Source organism: Beta vulgaris, chromosome 8, assembly GCF_026745355.1.
Source record: "Beta vulgaris subsp. vulgaris cultivar EL10 chromosome 8, EL10.2, whole genome shotgun sequence".
NCBI lineage: Eukaryota > Viridiplantae > Streptophyta > Magnoliopsida > Caryophyllales > Amaranthaceae > Beta > Beta vulgaris.
In genome coordinates this window covers 57985374-57999438 of record NC_079209.1, presented here as the reverse complement: position 1 = coordinate 57999438, position 14065 = coordinate 57985374, and the positions used below count along the sequence as shown (strand labels likewise).

At 31.8% G+C, this 14065-nt stretch overlaps 1 protein-coding gene across 1 annotated transcript; it reads right to left on the bottom strand.

Moving 5' to 3' along the window:
• Positions 1-212: 212 nt before the first annotated feature.
• Positions 213-3241, bottom strand: LOC104902164 (protein WHAT'S THIS FACTOR 9, mitochondrial). Its single transcript, XM_048634486.2, has 2 exons — positions 1101-3241; positions 213-840 (listed from the first exon to the last, which is right to left on the bottom strand). Exon 1 carries the CDS (start codon positions 2663-2665, stop codon positions 1523-1525), a length of 1143 nt encoding a protein of 380 aa, XP_048490443.1. The 5' UTR covers positions 2666-3241; the 3' UTR covers positions 213-840; positions 1101-1522.
• Positions 3242-14065: the final 10824 nt, after the last annotated feature.

The following is a 14065-nucleotide window of genomic DNA, read 5'->3' as shown; positions in this document are numbered from 1 at the left end:
TTGAACAGATTTGAATAGTATTGCTTAAAAGTTTAATTTCCTGTTTGCTTACTGGCAGAAACAACAGAGTTGTACAGATGATTGAAGTGTATTTGAGCACGCGTACGAAACTACGAATGTGTTTATTCAACAAGAAGGTTATGTGCAGTTAATAGTTCATACAACCATATGAAGATCAAGTCTCATCAATTTGTAATATTTTTGTCCAACTCTTCACATTGTGGTCTGTGGATATTCAGGATCTCTATAAAAGAGAATTCACAGAATTAGCGATTGATTTTCATGATAAGTTGAAATTAGCAAAATGAGATAGGTTTGTAATCACATAAAGGTAATGTAGATATCTATGACCATTCAGAAATAATTTGTAATACTCTTTTGAATGTTCAAAATAATCAAATTTCAGTCATATATAGTCCATTCTTGCTCCGAAAGGCCAATTAGCAACAACGAAAACCAGACAAAATAGCCGATGTACAGCAGAAAGAGATGATAAGCAAATCATTACAATTTAGATGAACAAAAGTACGTTACAAAATAATTTACTTAGTTTTGAAATTGAGAACGCATTTGTTTTTTCAATTTAGAATATGTTCACTTCCAAACAGATGCTTAGAATCAGATGCTTGAAAATTTTACAGCAGTCATCTGCACTCTCTTGAGTCTTGACAGTGAAATCCGTTTTCCATAGCCTAAGTTGAAGTGTCTTCAGTTTCGGCTGAAAACGGTTTTTCAGTTTGCACCGGCAAGACAGCTGACAACCACGTCGAGGATACTTGAACCTTCTCATTGAGTCACTGATACCTTGCTTCATAAGTGCTTGCATTCTTTCCATGTAACCTAAAAACCAAAATGTGTATGTGCTCAGGTGAAATACAAACTCAAAACATTTAGAAAATATTAGGATGACATTTCTCACAATGCTTAAATACTTCCTCCATTTTGAATTAATTTACACGCTTCTCTCAAAAAGTATTCTGCATATTCTTGCCAAGAGTAAGAGTTGCAGGCCCATAATTTCATCCTTGTATTTCGCAGAGTATATATCAAAATGTTTAATTAGAACATTCGTCCAAGTAAAGCTAGTGTTGAAGAGTTACCTGCACAGAGACGATTCGTCCAAACTTTAAAAGAGAAGTATCCACCAAAAGTTCTCATTTTGATTTACAGGATAGAAGCCTTTAAAGGCTTTTCTGGAGAGTTACATGAGAAGACCAGACTGTATGACATGGTTTGCTGCATGCTCTGCTGCAGGGATCACACCACACATTGCATATAAATGATTGAGTAATCATGACAAGCGTCACCGCACACAACTATCTTTCTCATTGAGGTCTATATTATGGATGGGATGTCGGAGATGCCTCTGCCAGCAGCATTTCACTTGTGAGGCTATGACAAAACAGCTTTGAATTCTTGCACACTGCCATGAGTATCCAAGAGTTAGCTTCAATTTTGGATAGCTCTCAAGTTGGTTTCCTAAATGATTGCAATCAACTTCATTCAAACCCTGGCTCCCATTCTATATATCTTTAGCTGCCTGATATAAACCTCGGCTCCTATCCAAGAATCCTTGTTTCATCAGTTCAGCATATCGTCGTCTGATCTCTACTAGTGGATGTTTCTCGATGAGATCAGATCCAGAGTAAGCTTCCCTGAGGACGACTGTTTGCGTATCATTTTTCTTAGAAATATAGAAAATGCTGGGATGGCGTTCAAACACCTTTGTAAATTTTTGGGGTAAGCACAAAGGCTTTCGGAGGTTGCTCACATTCTTGCGTTCAGTTTGTTTCTGGATCATAAGATGCAGAAGCTCGTGAAACACCCCGACTATTCGTTTCTCAGAGACATCTGTCCGGGGATCCAAGTGAGAAGCATCACTGTATGGAGAAGTATAAGGGAGTCTTTGCCACTCTTCTAACCATTCCATGCACTTTCTTTTCAATCCAAAACCCCGAGGAAATCCAATAGGAAAGGCTAGACAATCACCAGATACACCCTCATTTTCTGCTGACACAGCAAAATTTTTCTGCAAATGAGAAACTGCAAGGTGACTATCCCATGACGACAGCTTCAAACCAACACGGTCATCTTCAAGGTTGACAACAGAGAAAGTTTCCGGATAGTGGGGAATTAAAGACTCATGGTAATTATAGGGCAAACCAAGGTCCCATTTCAACTGGTCAATTGTATGTAAAGGAAGAGTAGTATCCCTCACGAGCATCAGCAGCTTTTGTAACCGGATAACTATATCCATCTCATTTTGCTGAAGAATCTTAAGTTCTTCTTGATGCAGACTCAACGCTTCAGGGGTCAATCTAAATAAGGGAACAGGTGTTCCCCCACTATCAAGAAAAGACGATTCACAGAAGATACTTGGGTATCTCCTTACAAAGGTAGATAGCTTAACTTCATCAGGAAGACCAAGCTGTCCACGGTAGCGCCTAAGACGATAGATTGGAACACGGCCCTCAGAAGAGGCGGAAATGACAGACACAAGGGTGCAAGCTGACTTAAGGTCCCTCTGACCAACCACGGCTGCATCAAGCACCTTATCTTTAACCCATTTCAGCTTTACATTTACAAGACTAAGTCTCTGCAAGTAAATATATCCTTTCTGACTCTTGCAGGAAATCTCACAACTTCTAACCAACCACCAAACCATCCTTCATGGATGACAATAGAAGAATATAGGAATCTTTTCATTTTCGACACATTTCGAGAAACATGTATGCTCTGTTAGTCATCACCAAATTCATTGTCTTAGTATTCAAGATAAATGTAGTGACCCAGATGTCAAATATGACAGCATATTTATTTGTTCTTAGCAGAAAAAAATAGTTATAGTATCCATGTACTATACAACACTGAATTCTCAAAGAAGCAATACATCAAACACCTGGTGTGCATTCTTATAACCAATTTCTTTACATAACCTAACTTCTTAAAATTTAAATTTTTGCAAGTTTCGCCACCAAAGAACAACAACCCAATACCACTAACAAAGATTTACATCAACAAAACCCAGAAACAAACTAAAAAAAGACAGCTAGAAATTGCAAATTAAATTCGTAATTAGAGAGGACTTAGAATAATCAATCCAATAAAATGAAATTATGACTCAAATCATAATAAAGTTATGACAGATGAAATCAAGGGAAAATCGAAGCAACCTAACATATAACAATTGTAACTTTTTCTTTCTTAAAGTATGTTATATATTGTTCAATAGAGAGAAAGAAGGATGAACTCGCCTGGGTACTTAGAATATGAGGACGATTATTCAGAATTGGGATGGTTTAGCAAAGTAATGCATATTTTTAAGGTTGGTCCAAAGGTATGGTATGAAATTGGGCTTTTACAATGTCTCATACATAGAAAGGCCATAATGAGTTATTGACCAAGCTCATATATTGGTTTTGCAGACGGTAAGACTACAGATAATCTACTTCATCCATTTCATTTTAAATGCATCAAAGGAGTATTATTTGTGAGATATAAATGAAACGGAGGAAGTATACTAATTGAGTCCCCCATGTATCACCAAGTTTCAACATATTGATATGGCGCTATGTAGGACATGACATTACATCTTTATTTGCAATTTAGAAAATAAAAAGTTGTTTAGCAAGATTTGATCCACATATCATATCACTATAAAGTTTTTAGTTATTTCGACTGGATGAATCTTAGCAATGGAATAATTAAGTCATAATGCATTGGTTGATTGTATCATTAACCATTTCTTTTTTTTTTGTATGAGGAACTTATCATGAATCCACTGATTTCTGCCGCTTCCGTTATTGCTGCTGGATTGGCTGTAGGGCTTGCTTCTATTGGACCTGGAGTTGGTCAAGGTACTGCTGCGGGACAAGCTGTGTCATTATTCTACCACCACATATCTGTTTATTTATAAACCACATCGCTTTAGAAAAATATAGTTGTGTCATGTCATATCTTTAAAGAAAAAAACAAGGATATCGCTTGAGTCCAACAACTAGTTATAAGCTCGAAAATACTTGTTATGAGTGAAATTATGGACTAGGGTTGGTCGACCACTAATTGTCGAAGTCTAAATATAGACGATAAATGGGATAAGATGATTTTTTAGCAAATGAAGATTAAAAAGGTAACACATTTCTTTTAATACTACTTGAAGTATTATCGACTGTGTATATAGTATGTTACTAACTAAGCAATTACTAGCTAGTTACAACTAAGTACTTTCAAGTCAAAGTCTTGTTAGTGCATTAGAGTGTACAATGCTCGTTGTATACTTGATTTGGAATTAAAAAACACAATTTATAGTAAAAGGAAATACAATCTAGGTAAAAGGAGGAGCACACAATTCAAAATCAAATAACACGTTTAGTATCTATTCATGAAAGAACGTAGGCTTAGTGAAGATAATGTATTGTAAAGTACATACAATTTTATTTAAAAAGAACATACGAGATCTCCATTTTAAGATAACATAATCTGTAATGAACATAACATACTTTCTCCGTTTCTTTAGAAATGTGTCACTTTCATTTTTACACAGGACAATGCAAAACTTTGAGTACATATATCTCTAATTTTATATTGTAAAAATTATAAAAATTAGATAATATGACGAATCTAACAAGATATTACATGACTATAAATATTTTCATTTACGTAAAAATCACAAACAAAATGAATTTGTAAATAGTTTAAAATGTCAAAGTGTCACATTTAAAAAGAAACAGAGGAAATATTATAAAGAACCTCCAATGTTAATTAAAGGAACACATGTATTAAGTAAAGAGTAAAGACAACACACAATTCAAAACCAATCAATATGGCTAATCTCTATCTAAAAAAAACAATATATTGTACATACAATTCAAAATTATGGGATTGTCATTTTCAACCGGGTGCACGATCAACATTATGCACCTCCATTGCACATTTACATGGTTGCAAATTCTAAAATGGACTTCCGAATGCCAATATAATATTTCCAAGAATAATCTTTATTCCCTTTGTTTCAAAATATAAGGCACGCACGATGTTCGAGGTCGGACTTTGTTCGTTAATTACTCTCAATCTATGTTGATAAAAAAAATTAAAGAATAATATTATTGAATTTTTCAAGACGTATCGAAAGGTATAATTTTTATAATTTTTGTTTACCATATTATGAGAGATATTTTTTATCAAAGCAAATTTTTTTAAAGCGTAAATGCCTTGTATTTTGAAACGAATGAAGTATAATTATTGTAAAAATTATTGGAACATTTTCTAGTATCAAAGACCAAATATTTAAACACCAATTTAACTAAATATGTTTAAATACTAATACAAAATTTAGGAGTATTATTTTGTTGTATATTGTCTAGTATAATGAAACGTTAATTATTCTTGGTTTTGCGATTATCTTTATTTGACATCTATATATATAGGAGTCTCACAAGTGCTATAATAAGCAAAATTCCTTAACAAATAGTATTTCATATAGAATTCTTTGTAAGATTTTTTTTAATAATTCCAAAGATAAATACCTTTTTGTGGTTTACATATGATAAAGACTTGTGCATCTATGTTTTTTCTTCTTTTTCTTTTTGTTTTGGTGAAATACATCTAACTTAGTTAAATGGACACATCGAACATTTAGTATAAAAGAGCTTAGGAACCGCCCTTTAAATGAACACACACCTAACAAAACTATACACATAAATTGTGGCAGAGCTTGAAAGAGTATTGGTTTCTTCCACTATTTGCCGTGTGAATCATAGCTTGCTTTCTTTCTTTCTTTCTTGTATGATTAAACATGTCTTTCTTCCTCTATCTACATATTAAATTTTCTGATCCCACTCTTTTGCGTTGTCCTTTTGATGTATCAGAAATCAGAATGATCTTAAGGATTTATGAGTACTCATTTTACCTTATTTTCTAAGATAGATTCGATTAGATTCGAAAATTATTCGAATGACCTTGACGACCCGTTTGGTACGAGACCATAAATGCTGAGAATGGTAATGCAGTATTATAAATTTAACTTGCACTAAAAATTCAAGATATTCATTTTCTTCCTAAATTTCATTACTATCTATTACCACTTAAGAATGTGTTATTGGGTAGTAATGAAAATTCATAAAGGGAAAACCCATGTTTTTTTGCTAAAGTTTCATTTCTATGGTCATTAACATGAGAACTTCTTTACATATTTACACTAAATTTCATTACCATTACTATTATTTATTACCAGTAACCAAATGGGCTATAAGGGTTAGCTTTATAAGGGAAAAGTTCGACAATTTATTATAGGAGATCGATAATTAGTCATGCGGCAATCATCAAATTAAGGAGTGTAATATATATATATATATATATATCAAACTCAAATGAGAGCGGGGGAGAAGTCAGTTGGTTAGAGCTTCTCTCCCGATTCCAAAAGATCCTGAGATCGATTCTGATTACTTGTCCTTGTGGCTCTTTAAACACAACAACAAAAAATACAACTTCGTCTATTGTTAGCAAATAGCAATCCTTAGGAGAGATATAGGAAAAGTAATTCTAAATCCATCATTTAGAGATTTCGATTTTTTTTTTGTGCTTTTATCTCTAATACTTTCATGAGAATTGCTAATCCTAGGGATCATCTTATCATTATTTGAAAAATTCACCTGCAATTCTTACGGTTTGTAGCACATGGAAAATAAGATGAAGATTGAATGATTAACATGAAAGTCAAGCAGCTGATTACACCACTAGTTCTTTTCTCCAATGTGAATGGTGGGTAGGCCAATTTAAGGTTGATAGATCTATGCCATCTTCTTTTTATTTGGATTTTACAAAAGTGAAATCGATTAACTTAGGTGTTTTTGTTGATTAAAACTTTATTTTAATAAATTTAATTTTTCACGATGTAAAAAAAAAAAAATTACTTGATGAAACTGATAAGATTGAAACTTTAGTGTTTTTCCCTCCTACAAATTTCATGAACATTTTACATATACTTTTTTCATTCCAATTTAGTTGTGACACTTTTTATTTTAGGAAGTTTTAAATTAGTTGTTGCACTTTTGTTTTAGGTAATAATTTCTCTTTATCTCATATCACATGGGACCCTTTTGTTTTCTTTTTCTATCCCTCTTCTCTCCGAAAATTGCCTAGCAACGTGATTTTAAAAGTGTCACAACTAAATTGAAATGGAGGAAGTATTAAAGTTTGTTTTTACAAACTGAAATATATTTTTGCTAATTATAATTAAAACTATTTTTTGTCAATCTAAACTGACTTTAACTAGCATTGTTGTTAACATTTCGATCCGGATCTTACGATCCTACGATCCGGAAGGACCTCACCTATATATCCCGATCCTACGTAGGATCTTATTCACGTAGGATCTTAATCTTGTAGGATCTTTCGATCCTACCCAACCTCAAAAAATGATCACATATGGTAGGATCTTAATACGATTCTACGATTCTAGATTTGATTCTAACTTGAGTTTGGTTGCATGTTACTCCAATCTTATAGTATTGAAAAACTATAACCATTTGTTAATGAATACTCCCTCCGGTCTTTATTAGTTTACCCGTTTCTTTTGCACAAAGTTTTAGGAGAAACAATATTGCAGGACATAGAAGGAAATATAAACTATTATTTTATGTTAAAGTTGAATGTATGTGTGATGGAAAGTTAGTGCTCCCATTTCAAAAATAGAAACAAAGGAAGTAAAGGACATCCCAAAAAAAAATACGGGTAAACTAATAAGGACCGGAGGTAGTAAGTCGTTATTGATTTGTGTAAATTTTTAACATGAGTTTCTGATCATATTCTAACATAATTATCTCTATTTTACGGAATTATTGTAGAATTAGACGATCTCATGATCCGATCCCACCGATTCGATCATACCCATTCCTACAATCCAAAGTAGGATTCCGATCCTAATAATATTTTTCATTCACTGGTAAATCTTTCTAGTTAGATTGAACAGGGCCTTAACCTATAAGGTATAAAGAGGAGTCCTACTTCTTATCCTTAAAAAGCATGTTAGCACTTACTAGCCTAACTAGCTAACTAGCTAGGTTCATGCATCATTTGACTTTTAAAATGTGTTGATGTCGTATCATCGCTTTCATGGTCATATTTAATTTCCTTCAGTCAGTACTACTATCTCTAAGAGAGTTGCTTTCGAAATTTATACTACAACTATCCATAACTAATTCAAACTTTGAACACATTTAATTTATCAAAAATAATCTAAGAAGATTGTGTAAATTTTCCAGTTAAGAAAAGACGGATTTTTATAGAATAATTAGTTATTAGGCTCGAATTATGCTCCGAGTAAGAAAAATTGTTATTTATTAATATTGTACTTTAAAATATTAACACTAAATACAACTTGTCTAATAGTTAAAACTTTAGTATATTAACTTGAGGTCACGAGATCAAAACCTATACTACGTAATTTCTATTTTTTTATTGTACATGAATTACATGAACTAAGGGTCTGTTCTCTTCGGCATAAAACAGCTGGACTGAACTGAACTGAATTGAACAGAAATGAACTGAACTGAACTGAACTGAACTGAATTGAACTAAACTGAACTGAACTGAACTGTAATGAATTACATGAACTAAGGGCCTGTTCTCTTGTTAGATTCGCCTCAATGTGTACACATTCATTAAATCAACTTTATATATTTTTTACTAATACGAAATACAAGATATCGTAGGTCAAAGATACGTCTTGAAGACTGTGCGAAAAGAAACATAAAATATATTTTGGAACAGAAACAGTATTTTTTGACTAGCTATTTGGATAGACATGGATGTCTTAATTATTCAGTTGTTGAAATTTGCTATAAAATTTTGTGTCTTGTTATGTCGGTTTCTTACCTACCAAAATTTACAAAACATACAAAATTTGTGATGCATGTCTTTGTTTTCGGAAAGAGTTCGCATCACTCTTTCACATGGCACCACATTTAGATTTTAGCCGTGGCGGTCTGAGGCTTTTTCCCCGAAGAAGGGGCAAATGTGGCCTTTCAAGCAGCGCAAATAGAATTGGAAAATTTAAAACTACATTTATTGTAGGAGTATATATATAGAGTGCATTTACTATATTGAGCTATGATATGTACTTGAGATTAATCTCTTTATTTATTACCCCTTTCGTCTTATAATATAATGCTTATTTCTAATTTTTTTACGAGAATTGAGGAAAGTAGAACATGAGTGATAAGCAATTGATCACTGATGTTGTTTGAAAAAAAAGCTGATTTTAGGAGAGAGAATGGTTCATAATGGGTGAAAGAACATTAAATATATAACTAATTCAACCCTTAGGTTCAATAAACAAAGAAAAAACTATTTTCAAGGAGCAAATAAATTAGAGGTGATCATTGGCCGGACCGGGCCAATATTCGGGCTAAATTTTATGCCCAACGCCCGCTATTTCGGGCCAAAATGAGCGGACTTTTCGGGCCAAAATCAAGTCGAGCCAAAAAATAAACTAAAAGGACATTTTTGGCTTGTCCGAAGCCCAACCCAAAGCAAAAAAAATCAGGGGGGTGGGGCAAAAAATTCTACCCAAACCCGCCCAAAAATCGGACCGGGCCTGGCCGGAGTTGATCAACTCTAAAATATATGATCCAAAAGGTTTGAAATCGACATTGTCTATCATATATTCAAAAATATGATGACCTTACTAGTTACTAACTTATGATTGATTTTCTTAGTTTTCATACTGAAATAGAGAAATAAAGAGAAAATATCATTTTTCTTTCATTCAATAATAAACCAAGCGATTACACATAACAGTAATTTTGAATGGATTATAATACTAATAATAATTTCCTAAGCCGAAAATTATGTTGATAAGATCTTAATTATTTGTTATAATTTTTGTGAGTAAACACTTTTCAAATTTTTTGTTAGGAAAAACCTTAGATGACACTTTTTCAGACATAGTTGTCATTAACTGGCCAAAGAAGTCCAACTTTTATTCATTAATCCTTCTTTTTATCCCCCTCTTTATGCGTAAAAGTCATACACATTTGTATGTATTTTTTTTGGCATCTGACACACAAAAAGGGAGGATCAATAGATTGAATGAGAAAAAATTGATTTAATTTTTTTTTGTCGCACTCCATCTTTAATTTGTACATACAGAAAATGATTCTCGATCAATAATGACTATAAGAGGCTTAAAATATGGCCAAATATAATTGGTCTAAATAATTTGGGATGATATTTATCTTTCAAAAATTGCATAGATAGAGATTACTACAAGGCAAAATTAGTGGTCCACTGATAATCACCACAATGTATCTTCTACATTTAGATTTTGGAATAATATCCTCCAAAAACAAATGTAATTAATTAGAAAATGATCAAAGAATATTGACTTGCTTTGTCCTCAAAAAATAAAAAGATAAATAAGAGAGAAAGAGATTTTGAACACTTTCATAGGATGAAAATTTGAAATGTAATGAGAGAATAAAATCCAAATCCGTGAATCCGTCAAAAAAAAAGTCCAAATTCTTGAAGCTTTTATCATTCTTATTATGACATTTTCATTGCTAGCAAAGTCTATCACGCATAGGTTTTATTTTTAACTAAGACCAACCTTCAACTTCGACTATAGAAGCATTAGATATTTAGACTTTAGAGTGTAGAGTCGTAGAGAGAAATAAAAAGTAGAGATATAGAAAAAATTATATCATATGATTGTACTTACACAAACCTTTATAATTAAACTAATACTCTATTAGTGTATTCTAATATGTACAACTTATTTTTTTAATAGTCATAAAATCAACAAATTAAATTGTTCAGCATTTTCTCGTATAATACCTAAATTGATCATCATTTTCAAAATGGTATTTACTTGTTTTAAAATCAAATTTTGATATGTGTTAATGTCTACAAAAGTATTAAAAACACGTAATTTGAACACAAAATTGATTGATTACTAAGTGTCCATGTACTTAATTTCCCCAATAATAATCATCATACAAAAGAAAATCCTTAATGATCAAAAACATAACCATGATACAGTAACTTCTTCTTTATTAATAGGATCCACAAATAATAACTCCTGTTCATGTTATGTTCAAATTACTTCAATAAATATTCAAATTATTTTCTACATGTTTTAAAAAATTTATCTTACTTTTTCGTCACTCGAATTTTTTTTTTTTTTTTCCCAGTGTTGTCAACAAAATTTACCAATCTCCTAAAAAAAATCCTACTTTTCACTTGAATGACTTGACATAGCAATTTTTTTTTTTTTGGGTTTTCCTTCAGATAAGCATGTTTTCTTCTTGTTACATATACTCATATTAGTCATATATATCCATCATGTCAATAAGTGCACTTGCACAAAAATGTTGAACGTGGTGGCTCCCAGTGCTTTAAATAGAGAAAAAGGTGGACGTTGGAAGTATCTTAAAGGTTTAAATACTCTATTTCATGGAAAGATCCAATATATATAGGACAAAAAGGTCCTTTATGTCATTAATTAAGTATTAACCACTTGTTTGTGGTTTGTGTTCTGATTTATGAACTTGTTAGGTCCTTTGATGGCTTGCTCATTCTGGTTGCCTTGAATCACAGGCAACTGTTTACCTGGGCTTTCCTTCCTTCAAATAATACCTTCTCCGTTTTTACTTATGTAATATCTACACAAGCAAATACATAAGCATATAAGGTTTTACTATATTCATCTCGATATATATTTACTAAACGCTATATCATATATATATATATATATGTAGCATTTGATTGCAGATGTTACTTTTTTTTAAGCCTTGACTCAATTTAAATCAGCTAATAAAGAAGAAAGACATGAACAAATTTCTTGTGACTAGATTTATTTGAATTAGTCTCATGGCGAGATTCATATTATTGTATGTATGCTTTTTTCTTACCCCTTATGCATATTTTTTAACTCTAATTTTAACTTCATGCATAGTGGTGGGTAGATCATTTAATTAATAACATATGCCCTATTTTTTTAAACTAAAATCATTTAAACTGAATTGAACCTCTACGAGTCAAACTATCTTATACTAAAAAATTAAAGAAGTGTGTCTAGCTAAGAGGATAGGGCCTAACCCTTAATATTAACTAGAACTTGAAAAAAAGGACTTGTAGAGCACAAGAGTTGGTGTGACGCTATATATTATCAAGCTAAGTGATATATATCTATATATATATATATATATTCTATATTAGAATAATTACTATTAATAATTATATACATAACGTTTATTGAATTGTAGGTTAGAGGTCAAAAATGGTACTCCCTCTATTTTAAGATATAAGGCATTCACGCTTTACGAAAATTTGCTTTGACCACATATATCTCTCAATTACGATAAATAAAAATTATAAAAATTATACTATTGGATTCGTCTTGAAAAATACTATAATAATATTATTTTTTTTAATTTTCTAGCAACATAAATTGAGAGTAATTAAAGGTTAAAGTTCAACTTCGAACATCGTGTATGTCTTATATTGTGAAACGTAGGGAGTAGTAGATTTAAAGTATAGAAGCAAACTTAGTCATTGAATTGTGTTGGTTGGACGAGAACGACCAAAACACCTTATTTCGGCTGTCTATAATTTCATCAGAAGTTGAGAATGGCATAAAGATAATGTTTGTGTTTTTGTGTGGATGGGGTCATAGTCATTGGGATGCTAATACCTAAAGCATAAAGGCAGGCAATGTGGGCCTCATCATAAAACAATTAATCTAAAAAGTCTCTTAACTCAATTTATGGCTTCCAACTGTCTATAAGATGAGTATGAACTTTCAATTTTCATAATCTTCCTCCACTCGAGCAATATCTAGTTATCTATAAATCTCTTGGCTTCCGTGGTGCCGAGATTGGCTCTGCATGCTCAGCACGCAAATGTAAAAATTTGTTTTTTTTTTTTTTGAAAAGTAATCCATATTATAAGCATTAAGTATTATATGAAAAAATCATAACCTTGAAAAAATTGACCTCATGTATAGCGCGGGTATATCAAATAGTCCAACTAAAATTTATAGTCAGAACACCTCAAAGTATTATAAATGAGGTCGGTAATCGGAATTCTCACTGGTTGTAAGTCGAGTGTTAGATACCGAGAAGTCATAGAAGCGTTTTCCTTAATTGTTGTTGAACTTTTAAGTAGTTTGAACTAATGCAAGCAATCAATGTCGACTATAAACCCTACCATTACCTAAAGTCCTAAACTGGTATATGATTTCTTCTTGAAACTTGAAAATGAAGTGGAGCTCATTGTTGTTATGCGGATTTTACTCTTTTAGAATTTAGGGTTCATTTGGGAAGAAGTGGGAATTTGGGGAAATAAGAAGGAATTTAGGGAAGAAACTCTTTGTGTTTAGTTGAGGAAAGAGAAAATGAAGGCACATGCTTTTTTTTGTTTAAGTAAAAAGATTAGGGTTAAAGAAAAAGAAAATAAGAAATGGGAGAGAATCCGGTGAGAATTCTAGACACCGACCTCATTTATGATACGAATTGCACCCAGATCCGTATTTTGAGGTGTTTTAAGCCGTAGTTGGGACGGTTTGGTGCAACCGCGCTATAGTTCAAGCTGTAGGCCAATTTTACCTAACTTATATAGCCAACCAACATTTGGAACCAAGGTTTTAGTTATCAATGTTTTTTACGGATTAATACTCCTAAAGTCCTAGTTAATATCTATATATAACATACATTATATTACCGATTACTGCAATATCATGGTATATATTATAGCAATTTTTTTGAATAAACTTTTCATAATCCCATTTATTTCTAATGGATAATGTTTTTCGCTATAAATTAGAAAACGAAATATATAATTTGAATTTGTTGAAATTCAATTCTATATTGTACTTCTTTAAAAGTCCTAGCAAAGTGATAATTTTAAAATATAGCAGTGAAAGTTGTTTATCTTTCAAAACATTTGGAGGTTTTTATATAATCTTAATATGTTTTTTGGTGAATTTTTTTTTATAGAATATAGAAATTGATGAGATAAACTTAGAAGTTGGATCCCATAGGAAAAAAGAACTTAGGAGTAGATTAAT

Coding starts and splice junctions, on each gene's coding strand:
- LOC104902164 (XM_048634486.2), bottom strand. CDS start 2,665: ATGGTTTGGTGGTTGGTTAGAAGTTGTGAGATTTCCTGCAAGAGTCAG.